The sequence below is a fragment of the Salvelinus fontinalis genome, chromosome 21 (assembly GCF_029448725.1).
Source record: "Salvelinus fontinalis isolate EN_2023a chromosome 21, ASM2944872v1, whole genome shotgun sequence".
NCBI lineage: Eukaryota > Metazoa > Chordata > Actinopteri > Salmoniformes > Salmonidae > Salvelinus > Salvelinus fontinalis.
This window is the reverse complement of record NC_074685.1, coordinates 6,158,501-6,177,548: the sequence shown is the minus strand read 5'-3', so window position 1 is coordinate 6,177,548 and position 19,048 is coordinate 6,158,501. Positions and strand designations below refer to the sequence as shown.

The window sequence follows — 19,048 nt, the reverse complement described above, 5'->3', positions numbered from 1 at the left end:
AGCTGACTAATACGCCACACAGTCTGTGTCCCAAACGGCACACTACTCCCTATAGAGTGCACTACTTTTGATCAGGGTCCCGTAAGGCATCCCATAGAGCTCTGGTCAATAGTAGTGTACTACATAGTGAATAGGGTGCCATTAAGGAGGCAGACACAGTCATAGGAGCCTGGATTTCAATCAGAAGATGCTGTTATAGAAGCAGAGAGCACACTTCAAAATCCAGGGCTTTCAATTCACACGCCAAACGACAAGGACTGAGAGAAATTAAGAATAAAAAAGGTTATTTACCCTCTCCTCTAGTTCAATATACTCTAACCTCAGTCTATCTCGCTGCTCCTGTACATGGAAAGCCTTCAAAGCAAGGCACAGAGTGAGAGAGTTTCAGTTTAGACCGGTCAGGAGAATAGAACAGGATATAGGACAGGGCAGGAGAATAGGACAGGACAGAGGACAGGGCAGGAGAATAGGACAGGGCAGGAGAATAGGACAGGACAGAGGACAGGGCAGGAGAATAGGACAGGGCAGGAGAATAGGACAGGACAGAGGACAGGATAGGAGAATAGGACAGGACAGGATAATAGAACAGGATAATAGAACAGGATAATAGAACAGGACAGGATAATAGAACAGGGCAGGATAATAGAACAGGACAGGATAATAGAACAGGACAGGATAATAGGACAGGACAGGATAATAGAACAGGATAATAGAACAGGATAATAGAACAGGACAGGATAATAGAACAGGACAGGATAATAGAACAGGACAGGATAATAGAACAGGACAGGATAATAGAACAGGACAGGATAATAGAACAGGACAGGATAATAGAACAGGACAGGATAATAGAACAGGACAGGATAATAGAACAGGGCAGGATAATAGAACAGGACAGGATAATAGAACAGGACAGGATAATAGAACAGGACAGGATAAAAGAACAGGACAGGATAAAAGAACAGGACAGGATAATAGGACAGGATATTTGGACAGGGCAGGATAATAGAACAGGATAATAGAACAGGGCAGGATAATAGGACAGGATATTTGGACAGGGTAATAGAACAGTAAAGGATAATGTTATCAAATAGAAGACAGAACAGACATGGTGAACACAGTTCTAGAATGTAGAACACCTAGAGGACATTTGGTCTTAGTAGTAGAATAGGACAGTAGAACACCTGGAGGACATTTGGTCTTAGTAGTAGGAGCCCTAACAGTAGAATAGGACAGTAGAACACCTGGAGGACATTTGGTCTTAGTAGTGGGAGCCTAACAGTAGAATAGGACAGTAGAACATTTGGTCTTATTAGTGGGAGCCCTAACAGTAGAATAGGACAGTAGAACACCTGGAGGACATTTGGTCTTAGTAGTGGGAGCCCTAACAGTAGAATAGGACAGTAGAACACCTAGAGGACATTTGGTCTTAGTAGTGGGAGCCCTAACAGTAGAATAGGACAGTAGAACACCTAGAGGACATTTGGTCTTAGTAGTGGGAGCCCTAAACAGTAGAATAGGACAGTAGAACACCTGGAGGACATTGGGTCTTAGTAGTGGGAGCCCTAACAGTAGAATAGGACAATAGAACACCTAGAGGACATTTGGTCTTAGTAGTGGGAGCCCTAACAGTAGAATAGGACAGTAGAACACCTAGAGGACATTTGGTCTTAGTAGTGGGAGCCCTAACAGTAGAATAGGACAGTAGAACACCTAGAGGACATTGGGTATTAGTAGTGGGAGCCCTAACAGTAGAATAGGACAGTAGAACACCTAGAGGACATTTGGTCTTAGTAGTGGGAGCCCTAACAGTAGAATAGGACAGTAGAACACCTAGAGGACATTTGGTCTTAGTAGTGGGAGCCCTAAACAGTAGAATAGGACAGTAGAACACCTAGAGGACATTTGGTCTTAGTAGTGGGAGCCCTAACAGTAGAATAGGACAGTAGAACACCTGGAGGACATTTGGTCTTAGTAGTGGGAGCCCTAACAGTAGAATAGGACAGTAGAACACCTAGAGGACATTTGGTCTTAGTAGTGGGAGCCCTAACAGTAGAATAGGACAGTTAAAACACCTAGAGGACATTTGGTCTTAGTAGTGGGAGCCCTAAACAGTAGAATAGGACAGTAGAACACCTAGAGGACATTTGGTCTTAGTAGTGGGAGCCCTAACAGTAGAATAGGACAGTAGAACACCTGGAGGACATTTGGTCTTAGTAGTGGGAGCCCTAACAGTAGAATAGGACAGTAGAACACCTAGAGGACATTTGGTCTTAGTAGTGGGAGCCCTAACAGTAGAATAGGACAGTTAAAACACCTAGAGGACATTTGGTCTTAGTAGTGGGAGCCCTAACAGTAGAATAGGACAGTAGAACACCTAGAGGACATTTGGTCTTAGTAGTGGGAGCCCTAAACAGTAGAATAGGACAGTTAAAACACCTAGAGGACATTTGGTCTTAGTAGTGGGAGCCCTAACAGTAGAATATGACAGTAGAACACCTAGAGGACATTTGGTCTTAGTAGTGGGAGCCCTAACAGTATAATAGGACAGTAGAACACCTAGAGGACATTTGGTCTTAGTAGTGGGAGCCCTAACAGTAGAATAGGACAGTAGAACACCTAGAGGACATTGGGTCTTAGTAGTGGGATCCCTAACAGTAGAATAGGACAGTAGAACACCTAGAGGACATTTGGTCTTAGTAGTGGGAGCCCTAACAGTAGAATAGGACAGTAGAACACCTAGAGGACATTTGGTCTTAGTAGTGGGAGCCCTAACAGTAGAATAGGACAGTAGAACACCTAGAGGACATTTGGTCTTAGTAGTGGGAGCCCTAACAGTAGAATAGGACAGTAGAACACCTGGAGGACATTTGGTCTTAGTAGTGGGAGCCCTAACAGTAGAATAGGACAGTTAAAACACCTGAGGACATTTGGTCTTAGTAGTGGGAGCCCTAACAGTAGAATAGGACAGTAGAACACCTAGAGGACATTTGGTCTTAGTAGTGGGAGCCCTAACAGTAGAATAGGACAGTAGAACACCTAGAGGACATTTGGTCTTAGTAGTGGGAGCCCTAACAGTAGAATAGGACAGTAGAACACCTAGAGGACATTTGGTCTTAGTAGTGGGAGCCCTAACAGTAGAATAGGACAGTAGAACACCTAGAGGACATTTGGTCTTAGTAGTGGGAGCCCTAACAGTAGAATAGGACAGTTAAAACACCTAGAGGACATTTGGTCTTAGTAGTGGGATCCCTAACAGTAGAATAGGACAGTAGAACACCTGGAGGACATTTGGTCTTAGTAGTGGGAGCCCTAACAGTAGAATAGGACAGTAGAACACCTGGAGGACATTTGGTCTTAGTAGTGGGAGCCCTAACAGTAGAATAGGACAGTAGAACACCTAGAGGACATTTGGTCTTAGTAGTGGGAGCCTAACAGTAGAATAGGACAGTAGAACACCTAGAGGACATTTGGTCTTAGTAGTGGGAGCCCTAACAGTAGAATAGGACAGTAGAACACCTAGAGGACATTTGGTCTTAGTAGTAGGAGCCCTAACAGTAGAATAGGACAGTTAAAACACCTGGAGGACATTTGGTCTTAGTAGTAGGAGCCCTAACAGTAGAATAGGACAGTAGAACACCTAGAGGACATTTGGTCTTAGTAGTGGGAGCCCTAACAGTAGAATAGGACAGTAGAACACCTAGAGGACATTTGGTCTTAGTAGTGGGAGCCCTAACAGTAGAATAGGACAGTAGAACACCTAGAGGACATTTGGTCTTAGTAGTGGGAGCCCTAACAGTAGAATAGGACAGTAGAACACCTAGAGGACATTTGGTCTTAGTAGTGGGAGCCCTAACAGTAGAATAGGACAGTAGAACACCTAGAGGACATTTGGTCTTAGTAGTAGGAGCCCTAACAGTAGAATAGGACAGTAGAACACCTAGAGGACATTTGGTCTTAGTAGTGGGAGCCCTAACAGTAGAATAGGACAGTAGAACACCTGGAGGACATTTGGTCTTAGTAGTGGGAGCCCTAACAGTAGAATAGGACAGTAGAACACCTAGAGGACATTTGGTCTTAGTAGTGGGAGCCCTAAACAGTAGAATAGGACAGTAGAACACCTGGAGGACATTTGGTCTTAGTAGTGGGATCCCTAACAGTAGAATAGGACAGTTAAAACACCTAGAGGACATTTGGTCTTAGTAGTGGGAGCCCTAACAGTAGAATAGGACAGTAGAACACCTAGAGGACATTTGGTCTTAGTAGTGGGAGCCCTAACAGTAGAATAGGACAGTAGAACACCTGGAGGACATTTGGTCTTAGTAGTGGGAGCCCTAACAGTAGAATAGGACAGTAGAACACCTAGAGGACATTTGGTCTTAGTAGTGGGAGCCCTAACAGTAGAATAGGACAGTAGAACACCTAGAGGACATTTGGTCTTAGTAGTAGGAGCCCTAACAGTAGAATAGGACAGTTAAAACACCTAGAGGACATTTGGTCTTAGTAGTGGGAGCCCTAACAGTAGAATAGGACAGTAGAACACCTAGAGGACATTTGGTCTTAGTAGTGGGAGCCCTAACAGTAGAATAGGACAGTAGAACACCTAGAGGACATTTGGTCTTAGTAGTGGGATCCCTAAACAGTAGAATAGGACAGTAGAACACCTAGAGGACATTTGGTCTTAGTAGTGGGAGCCCTAACAGTAGAATAGGACAGTAGAACACCTAGAGGACATTTGGTCTTAGTAGTGGGAGCCCTAAACAGTAGAATAGGACAGTAGAACACCTAGAGGACATTTGGTCTTAGTAGTGGGAGCCCTAACAGTAGAATAGGACAGTAGAACACCTAGAGGACATTTGGTCTTAGTAGTGGGAGCCCTAACAGTAGAATAGGACAGTAGAACACCTGGAGGACATTTGGTCTTAGTAGTGGGAGCCCTAACAGTAGAATAGGACAGTAGAACACCTAGAGGACATTTGGTCTTAGTAGTGGGATCCCTAACAGTAGAATAGGACAGTAGAACACATTTGGTCTTAGTAGTGGGAGCCCTAACAGTAGAATAGGACAGTAGAACACCTAGAGGACATTTGGTCTTAGTAGTGGGAGCCCTAACAGTAGAATAGGACAGTTAAAACACCTAGAGGACATTTGGTCTTAGTAGTGGGAGCCCTAACAGTAGAATAGGACAGTAGAACACCTAGAGGACATTTGGTCTTAGTAGTGGGAGCCCTAACAGTAGAATAGGACAGTAGAACACCTGGAGGACATTTGGTCTTAGTAGTGGGAGCCCTAACAGTAGAATAGGACAGTAGAACACCTAGAGGACATTTGGTCTTAGTAGTGGGAGCCCTAACAGTAGAATAGGACAGTTAAAACACCTGGAGGACATTTGGTCTTAGTAGTGGGATCCCTAACAGTAGAATAGGACAGTAGAACACCTAGAGGACATTTGGTCTTAGTAGTGGGAGCCCTAACAGTAGAATAGGACAGTAGAACACCTGGAGGACATTTGGTCTTAGTAGTGGGAGCCCTAACAGTAGAATAGGACAGTAGAACACCTAGAGGACATTTGGTCTTAGTAGTAGGAGCCCTAACAGTAGAATAGGACAGTAGAACACCTAGAGGACATTTGGTCTTAGTAGTGGGAGCCCTAACAGTAGAATAGGACAGTAGAACACCTGGAGGACATTTGGTCTTAGTAGTGGGAGCCCTAACAGTAGAATAGGACAGTAGAACACCTGGAGGACATTTGGTCTTAGTAGTGGGAGCCCTAACAGTAGAATAGGACAGTAGAACACCTAGAGGACATTTGGTCTTAGTAGTGGGAGCCCTAACAGTAGAATAGGACAGTAGAACACCTAGAGGACATTTGGTCTTAGTAGTGGGAGCCCTAACAGTAGAATAGGACAGTAGAACACCTAGAGGACATTTGGTCTTAGTAGTGGGAGCCCTAACAGTAGAATAGGACAGTAGAACACCTAGAGGACATTTGGTCTTAGTAGTGGGAGCCCTAACAGTAGAATAGGACAGTAGAACACCTGGAGGACATTTGGTCTTAGTAGTGGGAGCCCTAACAGTAGAATAGGACAGTAGAACACCTAGAGGACATTTGGTCTTAGTAGTGGGAGCCCTAACAGTAGAATAGGACAGTAGAACACCTGGAGGACATTTGGTCTTAGTAGTGGGAGCCCTAACAGTAGAATAGGACAGTAGAACACCTAGAGGACATTTGGTCTTAGTAGTGGGAGCCCTAACAGTAGAATAGGACAGTAGAACACCTAGAGGACATTTGGTCTTAGTAGTGGGAGCCTAAACAGTAGAATAGGACAGTAGAATACCTGGAGGACATTTGGTCTTAGTAGTGGGAGCCCTAACAGTAGAATAGGACAGTTAAAACACCTAGAGGACATTTGGTCTTAGTAGTGGGAGCCCTAACAGTAGAATAGGACAGTAGAACACCTAGAGGACATTTGGTCTTAGTAGTGGGAGCCCTAACAGTAGAATAGGACAGTAGAACACCTGGAGGACATTTGGTCTTAGTAGTGGGAGCCCTAACAGTAGAATAGGACAGTAGAACACCTGGAGGACATTTGGTCTTAGTAGTGGGAGCCCTAACAGTAGAATAGGACAGTAGAACACCTAGAGGACATTTGGTCTTAGTAGTGGGAGCCCTAACAGTAGAATAGGACAGTAGAACACCTAGAGGACATTTGGTCTTAGTAGTGGGAGCCCTAACAGTAGAATAGGACAGTAGAACACCTGGAGGACATTTGGTCTTAGTAGTGGGAGCCCTAACAGTAGAATAGGACAGTAGAACACCTAGAGGACATTTGGTCTTAGTAGTGGGAGCCCTAACAGTAGAATAGGACAGTAGAACACCTAGAGGACATTTGGTCTTAGTAGTAGGAGCCCTAACAGTAGAATAGGACAGTTAAAACACCTAGAGGACATTTGGTCTTAGTAGTGGGAGCCCTAACAGTAGAATAGGACAGTAGAACACCTAGAGGACATTTGGTCTTAGTAGTGGGAGCCCTAACAGTAGAATAGGACAGTAGAACACCTAGAGGACATTTGGTCTTAGTAGTGGGATCCCTAAACAGTAGAATAGGACAGTAGAACACCTAGAGGACATTTGGTCTTAGTAGTGGGAGCCCTAACAGTAGAATAGGACAGTAGAACACCTAGAGGACATTTGGTCTTAGTAGTGGGAGCCCTAACAGTAGAATAGGACAGTAGAACACCTAGAGGACATTTGGTCTTAGTAGTGGGAGCCCTAACAGTAGAATAGGACAGTAGAACACCTAGAGGACATTTGGTCTTAGTAGTGGGAGCCCTAACAGTAGAATAGGACAGTAGAACACCTGGAGGACATTTGGTCTTAGTAGTGGGAGCCCTAACAGTAGAATAGGACAGTAGAACACCTAGAGGACATTTGGTCTTAGTAGTGGGATCCCTAACAGTAGAATAGGACAGTAGAACACATTTGGTCTTAGTAGTGGGAGCCCTAACAGTAGAATAGGACAGTAGAACACCTAGAGGACATTTGGTCTTAGTAGTGGGAGCCCTAACAGTAGAATAGGACAGTTAAAACACCTAGAGGACATTTGGTCTTAGTAGTGGGAGCCCTAACAGTAGAATAGGACAGTAGAACACCTAGAGGACATTTGGTCTTAGTAGTGGGAGCCCTAACAGTAGAATAGGACAGTAGAACACCTGGAGGACATTTGGTCTTAGTAGTGGGAGCCCTAACAGTAGAATAGGACAGTAGAACACCTAGAGGACATTTGGTCTTAGTAGTGGGAGCCCTAACAGTAGAATAGGACAGTAGAACACCTAGAGGACATTTGGTCTTAGTAGTGGGAGCCCTAACAGTAGAATAGGACAGTAGAACACCTGGAGGACATTTGGTCTTAGTAGTGGGATCCCTAACAGTAGAATAGGACAGTTAAAACACCTAGAGGACATTTGGTCTTAGTAGTGGGAGCCCTAACAGTAGAATAGGACAGTAGAACACCTAGAGGACATTTGGTCTTAGTAGTGGGAGCCCTAACAGTAGAATAGGACAGTAGAACACCTGGAGGACATTTGGTCTTAGTAGTGGGAGCCCTAACAGTAGAATAGGACAGTAGAACACCTAGAGGACATTTGGTCTTAGTAGTGGGAGCCCTAACAGTAGAATAGGACAGTAGAACACCTAGAGGACATTTGGTCTTAGTAGTGGGAGCCCTAACAGTAGAATAGGACAGTAGAACACCTGGAGGACATTTGGTCTTAGTAGTGGGAGCCCTAACAGTAGAATAGGACAGTTATAACACCTAGAGGACATTTGGTCTTAGTAGTGGGAGCCCTAACAGTAGAATAGGACAGTAGAACACCTAGAGGACATTTGGTCTTAGTAGTGGGAGCCCTAACAGTAGAATAGGACAGTAGAACACCTGGAGGACATTTGGTCTTAGTAGTGGGAGCCCTAACAGTAGAATAGGACAGTAGAACACCTAGAGGACATTTGGTCTTAGTAGTGGGAGCCCTAACAGTAGAATAGGACAGTAGAACACCTAGAGGACATTTGGTCTTAGTAGTAGGAGCCCTAACAGTAGAATAGGACAGTTAAAACACCTAGAGGACATTTGGTCTTAGTAGTGGGAGCCCTAACAGTAGAATAGGACAGTAGAACACCTAGAGGACATTTGGTCTTAGTAGTGGGAGCCCTAACAGTAGAATAGGACAGTAGAACACCTAGAGGACATTTGGTCTTAGTAGTGGGAGCCCTAAACAGTAGAATAGGACAGTAGAACACCTAGAGGACATTTGGTCTTAGTAGTGGGAGCCCTAACAGTAGAATAGGACAGTAGAACACCTAGAGGACATTTGGTCTTAGTAGTGGGAGCCCTAAACAGTAGAATAGGACAGTAGAACACCTAGAGGACATTTGGTCTTAGTAGTGGGAGCCCTAACAGTAGAATAGGACAGTAGAACACCTAGAGGACATTTGGTCTTAGTAGTGGGAGCCCTAACAGTAGAATAGGACAGTAGAACACCTGGAGGACATTTGGTCTTAGTAGTGGGAGCCCTAACAGTAGAATAGGACAGTAGAACACCTAGAGGACATTTGGTCTTAGTAGTGGGAGCCCTAACAGTAGAATAGGACAGTAGAACCGGACATTTGGTCTTAGTAGTGGGAGCCCTAACAGTAGAATAGGACAGTAGAACACCTAGAGGACATTTGGTCTTAGTAGTGGGAGCCCTAACAGTAGAATAGGACAGTTAGAACACCTAGAGGACATTTGGTCTTAGTAGTGGGAGCCCTAACAGTAGAATAGGACAGTAGAACACCTAGAGGACATTTGGTCTTAGTAGTGGGAGCCCTAACAGTAGAATAGGACAGTAGAACACCTGGAGGACATTTGGTCTTAGTAGTGGGAGCCCTAACAGTAGAATAGGACAGTAGAACACCTAGAGGACATTTGGTCTTAGTAGTGGGAGCCCTAACAGTAGAATAGGACAGTTAAAACACCTGGAGGACATTTGGTCTTAGTAGTGGGAGCCCTAACAGTAGAATAGGACAGTAGAACACCTAGAGGACATTTGGTCTTAGTAGTGGGAGCCCTAACAGTAGAATAGGACAGTAGAACACCTGGAGGACATTTGGTCTTAGTAGTGGGAGCCCTAACAGTAGAATAGGACAGTAGAACACCTAGAGGACATTTGGTCTTAGTAGTGGGAGCCCTAACAGTAGAATAGGACAGTAGAACACCTAGAGGACATTTGGTCTTAGTAGTGGGAGCCCTAACAGTAGAATAGGACAGTAGAACACCTGGAGGACATTTGGTCTTAGTAGTGGGAGCCCTAACAGTAGAATAGGACAGTAGAACACCTGGAGGACATTTGGTCTTAGTAGTGGGAGCCCTAACAGTAGAATAGGACAGTAGAACACCTAGAGGACATTTGGTCTTAGTAGTGGGAGCCCTAACAGTAGAATAGGACAGTAGAACACCTAGAGGACATTTGGTCTTAGTAGTGGGAGCCCTAACAGTAGAATAGGACAGTAGAACACCTAGAGGACATTTGGTCTTAGTAGTGGGAGCCCTAACAGTAGAATAGGACAGTAGAACACCTAGAGGACATTTGGTCTTAGTAGTGGGAGCCCTAACAGTAGAATAGGACAGTAGAACACCTGGAGGACATTTGGTCTTAGTAGTGGGAGCCCTAACAGTAGAATAGGACAGTAGAACACCTAGAGGACATTTGGTCTTAGTAGTGGGAGCCCTAACAGTAGAATAGGACAGTAGAACACCTGGAGGACATTTGGTCTTAGTAGTGGGAGCCCTAACAGTAGAATAGGACAGTAGAACACCTAGAGGACATTTGGTCTTAGTAGTGGGAGCCCTAACAGTAGAATAGGACAGTAGAACACCTAGAGGACATTTGGTCTTAGTAGTGGGAGCCCTAACAGTAGAATAGGACAGTAGAACACCTAGAGGACATTTGGTCTTAGTAGTGGGAGCCCTAACAGTAGAATAGGACAGTAGAACACCTAGAGGACATTTGGTCTTAGTAGTGGGAGCCCTAACAGTAGAATAGGACAGTAGAACACCTAGAGGACATTTGGTCTTAGTAGTGGGAGCCCTAACAGTAGAATAGGACAGTAGAACACCTGGAGGACATTTGGTCTTAGTAGTGGGAGCCCTAACAGTAGAATAGGACAGTAGAACACCTGGAGGACATTTGGTCTTAGTAGTGGGAGCCCTAACAGTAGAATAGGACAGTAGAACACCTAGAGGACATTTGGTCTTAGTAGTGGGAGCCCTAACAGTAGAATAGGACAGTAGAACACCTAGAGGACATTTGGTCTTAGTAGTGGGAGCCCTAACAGTAGAATAGGACAGTAGAACACCTGGAGGACATTTGGTCTTAGTAGTGGGAGCCCTAACAGTAGAATAGGACAGTAGAACACCTAGAGGACATTTGGTCTTAGTAGTGGGAGCCCTAACAGTAGAATAGGACAGTAGAACACCTAGAGGACATTTGGTCTTAGTAGTAGGAGCCCTAACAGTAGAATAGGACAGTTAAAACACCTAGAGGACATTTGGTCTTAGTAGTGGGAGCCCTAACAGTAGAATAGGACAGTAGAACACCTAGAGGACATTTGGTCTTAGTAGTGGGAGCCCTAACAGTAGAATAGGACAGTAGAACACCTAGAGGACATTTGGTCTTAGTAGTGGGATCCCTAACAGTAGAATAGGACAGTAGAACACCTAGAGGACATTTGGTCTTAGTAGTGGGAGCCCTAACAGTAGAATAGGACAGTAGAACACCTAGAGGACATTTGGTCTTAGTAGTGGGAGCCCTAACAGTAGAATAGGACAGTAGAACACCTAGAGGACATTTGGTCTTAGTAGTGGGAGCCCTAACAGTAGAATAGGACAGTAGAACACCTAGAGGACATTTGGTCTTAGTAGTGGGAGCCCTAACAGTAGAATAGGACAGTAGAACACCTGGAGGACATTTGGTCTTAGTAGTGGGAGCCCTAACAGTAGAATAGGACAGTAGAACACCTAGAGGACATTTGGTCTTAGTAGTGGGATCCCTAACAGTAGAATAGGACAGTAGAACACATTTGGTCTTAGTAGTGGGAGCCCTAACAGTAGAATAGGACAGTAGAACACCTAGAGGACATTTGGTCTTAGTAGTGGGAGCCCTAACAGTAGAATAGGACAGTTAAAACACCTAGAGGACATTTGGTCTTAGTAGTGGGAGCCCTAACAGTAGAATAGGACAGTAGAACACCTAGAGGACATTTGGTCTTAGTAGTGGGAGCCCTAACAGTAGAATAGGACAGTAGAACACCTGGAGGACATTTGGTCTTAGTAGTGGGAGCCCTAACAGTAGAATAGGACAGTAGAACACCTAGAGGACATTTGGTCTTAGTAGTGGGAGCCCTAACAGTAGAATAGGACAGTAGAACACCTGGAGGACATTTGGTCTTAGTAGTGGGAGCCCTAACAGTAGAATAGGACAGTAGAACACCTAGAGGACATTTGGTCTTAGTAGTGGGAGCCCTAACAGTAGAATAGGACAGTAGAACACCTAGAGGACATTTGGTCTTAGTAGTGGGAGCCCTAACAGTAGAATAGGACAGTAGAACACCTAGAGGACATTTGGTCTTAGTAGTGGGAGCCCTAACAGTAGAATAGGACAGTAGAACACCTAGAGGACATTTGGTCTTAGTAGTGGGAGCCCTAACAGTAGAATAGGACAGTAGAACACCTAGAGGACATTTGGTCTTAGTAGTGGGAGCCCTAACAGTAGAATAGGACAGTAGAACACCTAGAGGACATTTGGTCTTAGTAGTGGGAGCCCTAACAGTAGAATAGGACAGTAGAACACCTAGAGGACATTTGGTCTTAGTAGTGGGAGCCCTAACAGTAGAATAGGACAGTAGAACACCTAGAGGACATTTGGTCTTAGTAGTGGGAGCCCTAACAGTAGAATAGGACAGTAGAACACCTGGAGGACATTTGGTCTTAGTAGTGGGAGCCCTAACAGTAGAATAGGACAGTAGAACACCTAGAGGACATTTGGTCTTAGTAGTGGGAGCCCTAACAGTAGAATAGGACAGTAGAACACCTAGAGGACATTTGGTCTTAGTAGTGGGAGCCCTAACAGTAGAATAGGACAGTAGAACACCTAGAGGACATTTGGTCTTAGTAGTGGGAGCCCTAACAGTAGAATAGGACAGTAGAACACCTAGAGGACATTTGGTCTTAGTAGTGGGAGCCCTAACAGTAGAATAGGACAGTAGAACACCTAGAGGACATTTGGTCTTAGTAGTGGGAGCCCTAACAGTAGAATAGGACAGTAGAACACCTAGAGGACATTTGGTCTTAGTAGTGGGAGCCCTAACAGTAGAATAGGACAGTAGAACACCTAGAGGACATTTGGTCTTAGTAGTGGGAGCCCTAACAGTAGAATAGGACAGTAGAACACCTGGAGGACATTTGGTCTTAGTAGTGGGAGCCCTAACAGTAGAATAGGACAGTAGAACACCTGGAGGACATTTGGTCTTAGTAGTGGGAGCCCTAACAGTAGAATAGGACAGTAGAACACCTAGAGGACATTTGGTCTTAGTAGTGGGAGCCCTAACAGTAGAATAGGACAGTAGAACACCTAGAGGACATTTGGTCTTAGTAGTGGGAGCCCTAACAGTAGAATAGGACAGTAGAACACCTGGAGGACATTTGGTCTTAGTAGTGGGAGCCCTAACAGTAGAATAGGACAGTAGAACACCTAGAGGACATTTGGTCTTAGTAGTGGGAGCCCTAACAGTAGAATAGGACAGTAGAACACCTAGAGGACATTTGGTCTTAGTAGTGGGAGCCCTAACAGTAGAATAGGACAGTTAAAACACCTAGAGGACATTTGGTCTTAGTAGTGGGAGCCCTAACAGTAGAATAGGACAGTAGAACACCTAGAGGACATTTGGTCTTAGTAGTGGGAGCCCTAACAGTAGAATAGGACAGTAGAACACCTAGAGGACATTTGGTCTTAGTAGTGGGAGCCCTAACAGTAGAATAGGACAGTAGAACACCTAGAGGACATTTGGTCTTAGTAGTGGGAGCCCTAACAGTAGAATAGGACAGTAGAACACCTAGAGGACATTTGGTCTTAGTAGTGGGAGCCCTAACAGTAGAATAGGACAGTAGAACACCTAGAGGACATTTGGTCTTAGTAGTGGGAGCCCTAACAGTAGAATAGGACAGTAGAACACCTAGAGGACATTTGGTCTTAGTAGTGGGAGCCCTAACAGTAGAATAGGACAGTAGAACACCTGGAGGACATTTGGTCTTAGTAGTGGGAGCCCTAACAGTAGAATAGGACAGTAGAACACCTAGAGGACATTTGGTCTTAGTAGTGGGAGCCCTAACAGTAGAATAGGACAGTAGAACACATTTGGTCTTAGTAGTGGGAGCCCTAACAGTAGAATAGGACAGTAGAACACCTAGAGGACATTTGGTCTTAGTAGTGGGAGCCCTAACAGTAGAATAGGACAGTTAAAACACCTAGAGGACATTTGGTCTTAGTAGTGGGAGCCCTAACAGTAGAATAGGACAGTAGAACACCTAGAGGACATTTGGTCTTAGTAGTGGGAGCCCTAACAGTAGAATAGGACAGTAGAACACCTGGAGGACATTTGGTCTTAGTAGTGGGAGCCCTAACAGTAGAATAGGACAGTAGAACACCTAGAGGACATTTGGTCTTAGTAGTGGGAGCCCTAACAGTAGAATAGGACAGTAGAACACCTGGAGGACATTTGGTCTTAGTAGTGGGAGCCCTAACAGTAGAATAGGACAGTAGAACACCTAGAGGACATTTGGTCTTAGTAGTGGGAGCCCTAACAGTAGAATAGGACAGTAGAACACCTGGAGGACATTTGGTCTTAGTAGTGGGAGCCCTAACAGTAGAATAGGACAGTAGAACACCTAGAGGACATTTGGTCTTAGTAGTGGGAGCCCTAACAGTAGAATAGGACAGTAGAACACCTAGAGGACATTTGGTCTTAGTAGTGGGAGCCCTAACAGTAGAATAGGACAGTAGAACACCTAGAGGACATTTGGTCTTAGTAGTGGGAGCCCTAACAGTAGAATAGGACAGTAGAACACCTAGAGGACATTTGGTCTTAGTAGTGGGAGCCCTAACAGTAGAATAGGACAGTAGAACACCTAGAGGACATTTGGTCTTAGTAGTGGGAGCCCTAACAGTAGAATAGGACAGTAGAACACCTAGAGGACATTTGGTCTTAGTAGTGGGAGCCCTAACAGTAGAATAGGACAGTAGAACACCTGGAGGACATTTGGTCTTAGTAGTGGGAGCCCTAACAGTAGAATAGGACAGTAGAACACCTAGAGGACATTTGGTCTTAGTAGTGGGAGCCCTAACAGTAGAATAGGACAGTAGAACCGACATTTGGTCTTAGTAGTGGGAGCCCTAACAGTAGAATAGGACAGTAGAACACCTAGAGGACATTTGGTCTTAGTAGTGGGAGCCCTAACAGTAGAATAGGACAGTAGAACACCTAGAGGACATTTGGTCTTAGTAGTGGGAGCCCTAACAGTAGAATAGGACAGTAGAACACCTAGAGGACATTTGGTCTTAGTAGTGGGAGCCCTAACAGTAGAATAGGACAGTAGAACACCTAGAGGACATTTGGTCTTAGTAGTGGGAGCCCTAACAGTAGAATAGGACAGTAGAACACCTAGAGGACATTTGGTCTTAGTAGTAGGAGCCCTAACAGTAGAATAGGACAGTTAAAACACCTGGAGGACATTTGGTCTTAGTAGTGGGAGCCCTAACAGTAGAATAGGACAGTAGAACACCTAGAGGACATTTGGTCTTAGTAGTGGGAGCCCTAACAGTAGAATAGGACAGTAGAACACCTGGAGGACATTTGGTCTTAGTAGTGGGAGCCCTAACAGTAGAATAGGACAGTAGAACACCTAGAGGACATTTGGTCTTAGTAGTGGGAGCCCTAACAGTAGAATAGGACAGTAGAACACCTAGAGGACATTTGGTCTTAGTAGTGGGAGCCCTAACAGTAGAATAGGACAGTAGAACACCTAGAGGACATTTGGTCTTAGTAGTGGGAGCCCTAACAGTAGAATAGGACAGTAGAACACCTAGAGGACATTTGGTCTTAGTAGTGGGAGCCCTAACAGTAGAATAGGACAGTAGAACACCTAGAGGACATTTGGTCTTAGTAGTGGGAGCCCTAACAGTAGAATAGGACAGTAGAACACCTAGAGGACATTTGGTCTTAGTAGTGGGAGCCCTAACAGTAGAATAGGACAGTAGAACACCTAGAGGACATTTGGTCTTAGTAGTGGGAGCCCTAACAGTAGAATAGGACAGTAGAACACCTAGAGGACATTTGGTCTTAGTAGTGGGAGCCCTAACAGTAGAATAGGACAGTAGAACACCTAGAGGACATTTGGTCTTAGTAGTGGGAGCCCTAACAGTAGAATAGGACAGTAGAACACCTAGAGGACATTTGGTCTTAGTAGTGGGAGCCCTAACAGTAGAATAGGACAGTAGAACACCTAGAGGACATTTGGTCTTAGTAGTGGGAGCCCTAACAGTAGAATAGGACAGTAGAACACCTAGAGGACATTTGGTCTTAGTAGTGGGAGCCCTAACAGTAGAATAGGACAGTAGAACACCTAGAGGACATTTGGTCTTAGTAGTGGGAGCCCTAACAGTAGAATAGGACAGTAGAACACCTGGAGGACATTTGGTCTTAGTAGTGGGAGCCCTAACAGTAGAATAGGACAGTAGAACACCTAGAGGACATTTGGTCTTAGTAGTGGGAGCCCTAACAGTAGAATAGGACAGTAGAACACCTAGAGGACATTTGGTCTTAGTAGTGGGAGCCCTAACAGTAGAATAGGACAGTAGAACACCTAGAGGACATTTGGTCTTAGTAGTGGGAGCCCTAACAGTAGAATAGGACAGTAGAACACCTAGAGGACATTTGGTCTTAGTAGTGGGAGCCCTAACAGTAGAATAGGACAGTAGAACACCTAGAGGACATTTGGTCTTAGTAGTGGGAGCCCTAACAGTAGAATAGGACAGTAGAACACCTAGAGGACATTTGGTCTTAGTAGTGGGAGCCCTAACAGTAGAATAGGACAGTAGAACACCTAGAGGACATTTGGTCTTAGTAGTGGGAGCCCTAACAGTAGAATAGGACAGTAGAACACCTAGAGGACATTTGGTCTTAGTAGTGGGAGCCCTAACAGTAGAATAGGACAGTAGAACACCTAGAGGACATTTGGTCTTAGTAGTGGGAGCCCTAACAGTAGAATAGGACAGTAGAACACCTAGAGGACATTTGGTCTTAGTAGTGGGAGCCCTAACAGTAGAATAGGACAGTAGAACACCTAGAGGACATTTGGTCTTAGTAGTGGGAGCCCTAACAGTAGAATAGGACAGTAGAACACCTAGAGGACATTTGGTCTTAGTAGTGGGAGCCCTAACAGTAGAATAGGACAGTAGAACACCTAGAGGACATTTGGTCTTAGTAGTGGGAGCCCTAACAGTAGAATAGGACAGTAGAACACCTAGAGGACATTTGGTCTTAGTAGTGGGAGCCCTAACAGTAGAATAGGACAGTAGAACACCTAGAGGACATTTGGTCTTAGTAGTGGGAGCCCTAACAGTAGAATAGGACAGTAGAACACCTAGAGGACATTTGGTCTTAGTAGTGGGAGCCCTAACAGTAGAATAGGACAGTAGAACACCTAGAGGACATTTGGTCTTAGTAGTGGGAGCCCTAACAGTAGAATAGGACAGTAGAACACCTAGAGGACATTTGGTCTTAGTAGTGGGAGCCCTAACAGTAGAATAGGACAGTAGAACACCTAGAGGACATTTGGTCTTAGTAGTGGGAGCCCTAACAGTAGAATAGGACAGTAGAACACCTAGAGGACATTTGGTCTTAGTAGTGGGAGCCCTAACAGTAGAATAGGACAGTAGAACACCTAGAGGACATTTGGTCTTAGTAGTGGGAGCCCTAACAGTAGAATAGGACAGTAGAACACCTAGAGGACATTTGGTCTTAGTAGTGGGAGCCCTAACAGTAGAATAGGACAGTAGAACACCTGGAGGACATTTGGTCTTAGTAGTGGGAGCCCTAACAGTAGAATAGGACAGTAGAACACCTAGAGGACATTTGGTCTTAGTAGTGGGAGCCCTAACAGTAGAATAGGACAGTAGAACACCTAGAGGACATTTGGTCTTAGTAGTGGGAGCCCTAACAGTAGAATAGGACAGTAGAACACCTAGAGGACATTTGGTCTTAGTAGTGGGAGCCCTAACAGTAGAATAGGACAGTAGAACACCTAGAGGACATTTGGTCTTAGTAGTGGGAGCCCTAACAGTAGAATAGGACAGTAGAACACCTAGAGGACATTTGGTCTTAGTAGTGGGAGCCCTAACAGTAGAATAGGACAGTAGAACACCTAGAGGACATTTGGTCTTAGTAGTGGGAGCCCTAACAGTAGAATAGGACAGTAGAACACCTAGAGGACATTTGGTCTTAGTAGTGGGAGCCCTAACAGTAGAATAGGACAGTAGAACACCTAGAGGACATTTGGTCTTAGTAGTGGGAGCCCTAACAGTAGAATAGGACAGTAGAACACCTAGAGGACATTTGGTCTTAGTAGTGGGAGCCCTAACAGTAGAATAGGACAGTAGAACACCTAGAGGACATTTGGTCTTAGTAGTGGGAGCCCTAACAGTAGAATAGGACAGTAGAACACCTAGAGGACATTTGGTCTTAGTAGTGGGAGCCCTAACAGTAGAATAGGACAGTAGAACACCTAGAGGACATTTGGTCTTAGTAGTGGGAGCCCTAACAGTAGAATAGGACAGTAGAACACCTAGAGGACATTTGGTCTTAGTAGTGGGAGCCCTAACAGTAGAATAGGACAGTAGAACACCTGGAGGACATTTGGTCTTAGTAGTGGGAGCCCTAACAGTAGAATAGGACAGTAGAACACCTAGAGGACATTTGGTCTTAGTAGTGGGAGCCCTAACAGTAGAATAGGACAGTAGAACACCTAGAGGACATTTGGTCTTAGTAGTGGGAGCCCTAACAGTAGAATAGGACAGTAGAACACCTAGAGGACATTTGGTCTTAGTAGTGGGAGCCCTAACAGTAGAATAGGACAGTAGAACACCTAGAGGACATTTGGTCTTAGTAGTGGGAGCCCTAACAGTAGAATAGGACAGTAGAACACCTAGAGGACATTTGGTCTTAGTAGTGGGAGCCCTAACAGTAGAATAGGACAGTAGAACACCTAGAGGACATTTGGTCTTAGTAGTGGGAGCCCTAACAGTAGAATAGGACAGTAGAACACCTAGAGGACATTTGGTCTTAGTAGTGGGAGCCCTAACAGTAGAATAGGACAGTAGAACACCTAGAGGACATTTGGTCTTAGTAGTGGGAGCCCTAACAGTAGAATAGGACAGTAGAACACCTAGAGGACATTTG

General features: G+C 44.8%; 1 protein-coding gene across 4 annotated transcripts in view; it reads right to left on the bottom strand.

Moving 5' to 3' along the window:
• The window catches only part of LOC129818083 (protein Hook homolog 3-like), a 111,504-nt gene that overhangs the window by 65,775 nt on the left and 26,681 nt on the right, over positions 1–19,048 (bottom strand). For 2 of the 4 annotated variants that reach the window (XR_008753903.1, XM_055873638.1), the window contains exon 8: positions 292–354. The exons of the other annotated variants lie outside the window; for them this stretch is intronic. Coding sequence is in view for 1 of the 2 variants with exons in the window: in XM_055873638.1 (XP_055729613.1) it covers positions 292–354 (63 nt within the window). In the remaining variant the exon portion in view is untranslated. The remainder of the gene's footprint in view (positions 1–291; positions 355–19,048) is intronic. 4 annotated transcript variants of the gene reach the window in all.